Source organism: Aureococcus anophagefferens (assembly GCF_000186865.1).
Source record: "Aureococcus anophagefferens unplaced genomic scaffold AURANscaffold_73, whole genome shotgun sequence".
Classification (NCBI taxonomy): domain Eukaryota; class Pelagophyceae; order Pelagomonadales; family Pelagomonadaceae; genus Aureococcus; species Aureococcus anophagefferens.
This window is the reverse complement of record NW_008705624.1, coordinates 99,824-100,586: the sequence shown is the minus strand read 5'-3', so window position 1 is coordinate 100,586 and position 763 is coordinate 99,824. Positions and strand designations below refer to the sequence as shown.

At 73.0% G+C, this 763-nt stretch overlaps 1 protein-coding gene across 1 annotated transcript; it reads right to left on the bottom strand.

Moving 5' to 3' along the window:
- Positions 1-219: 219 nt before the first annotated feature.
- On the bottom strand, positions 220-546 carry AURANDRAFT_68211 (hypothetical protein; the record flags this gene model as incomplete). The annotated part of the gene is made up of 1 exon (XM_009043838.1): positions 220-546. The coding sequence occupies one exon, from the start codon at positions 544-546 to the stop codon at positions 220-222; it is 327 nt and encodes a 108-aa protein (XP_009042086.1).
- Positions 547-763: the final 217 nt, after the last annotated feature.

Below are 763 nucleotides of genomic sequence, written 5' to 3'. Positions count from 1 at the left end.
GCCTCTTCGTCGACCTCGCCGGCAGCGAGCGCGTCCGCCGCACGTCGAGCGCGGGCGCGCGCGCGGCAGCGCGGTTGGCGGCCGTACAAACCGATATCGCGATCGGAGGACGCGATGCCAATGGACGCGTCCCCGACGCGTCCACACACGCCTCCACACGCGTCCGTACGGGCGCCTTCGACGACCCACACCTGCTCGACTCGCCCAGACGGATGCCACTTACGACACGCCGCGCCGCAGCAGGGCGGCGACGTCCGGCGGCAGCTCCTGGGTCCGCGCCTCGGGCGACGCCGCTCGCGGCGCGAGTCTCCCGTCGACGAAGTAAATCAGGTCGCCGTCCGCGTCCTCGAGACTTTCCTCGAGCGCCGCGGCGAGGACCGTCGCGGCGCCCTGCTCCGGCGTGCGAAATAAGCGACGGCGCACGGGCCCGAGGAAGGCGCAGAGCCGCGGCCCGAAGAAGCCCCGCATCATGGGCGTCCACACCAAACCGGGATGGCACGCGCGCGCGTCGACGCCGGACCGCCGCAGCGCCGCCGTGTGCTGCATGAGACCGAGCTTGCTCTCGGCGTAGGCCTCCAAACTCCCGTCGACGCCGGCATCCCCGAGGCGGTCGCCGCGGACCGCCCCGCGCGGAGGTGGCTCGACGAGCAGACGTTGACGACGCGGAGGTCGGCGTTGCCGTCGAGAAGCGTGAAACTCAGGCCCGCGGGCGCGAACAGGTTCACGCGCAGCGTCTCGTCGCGCGCGACGCCCATGACGCCCG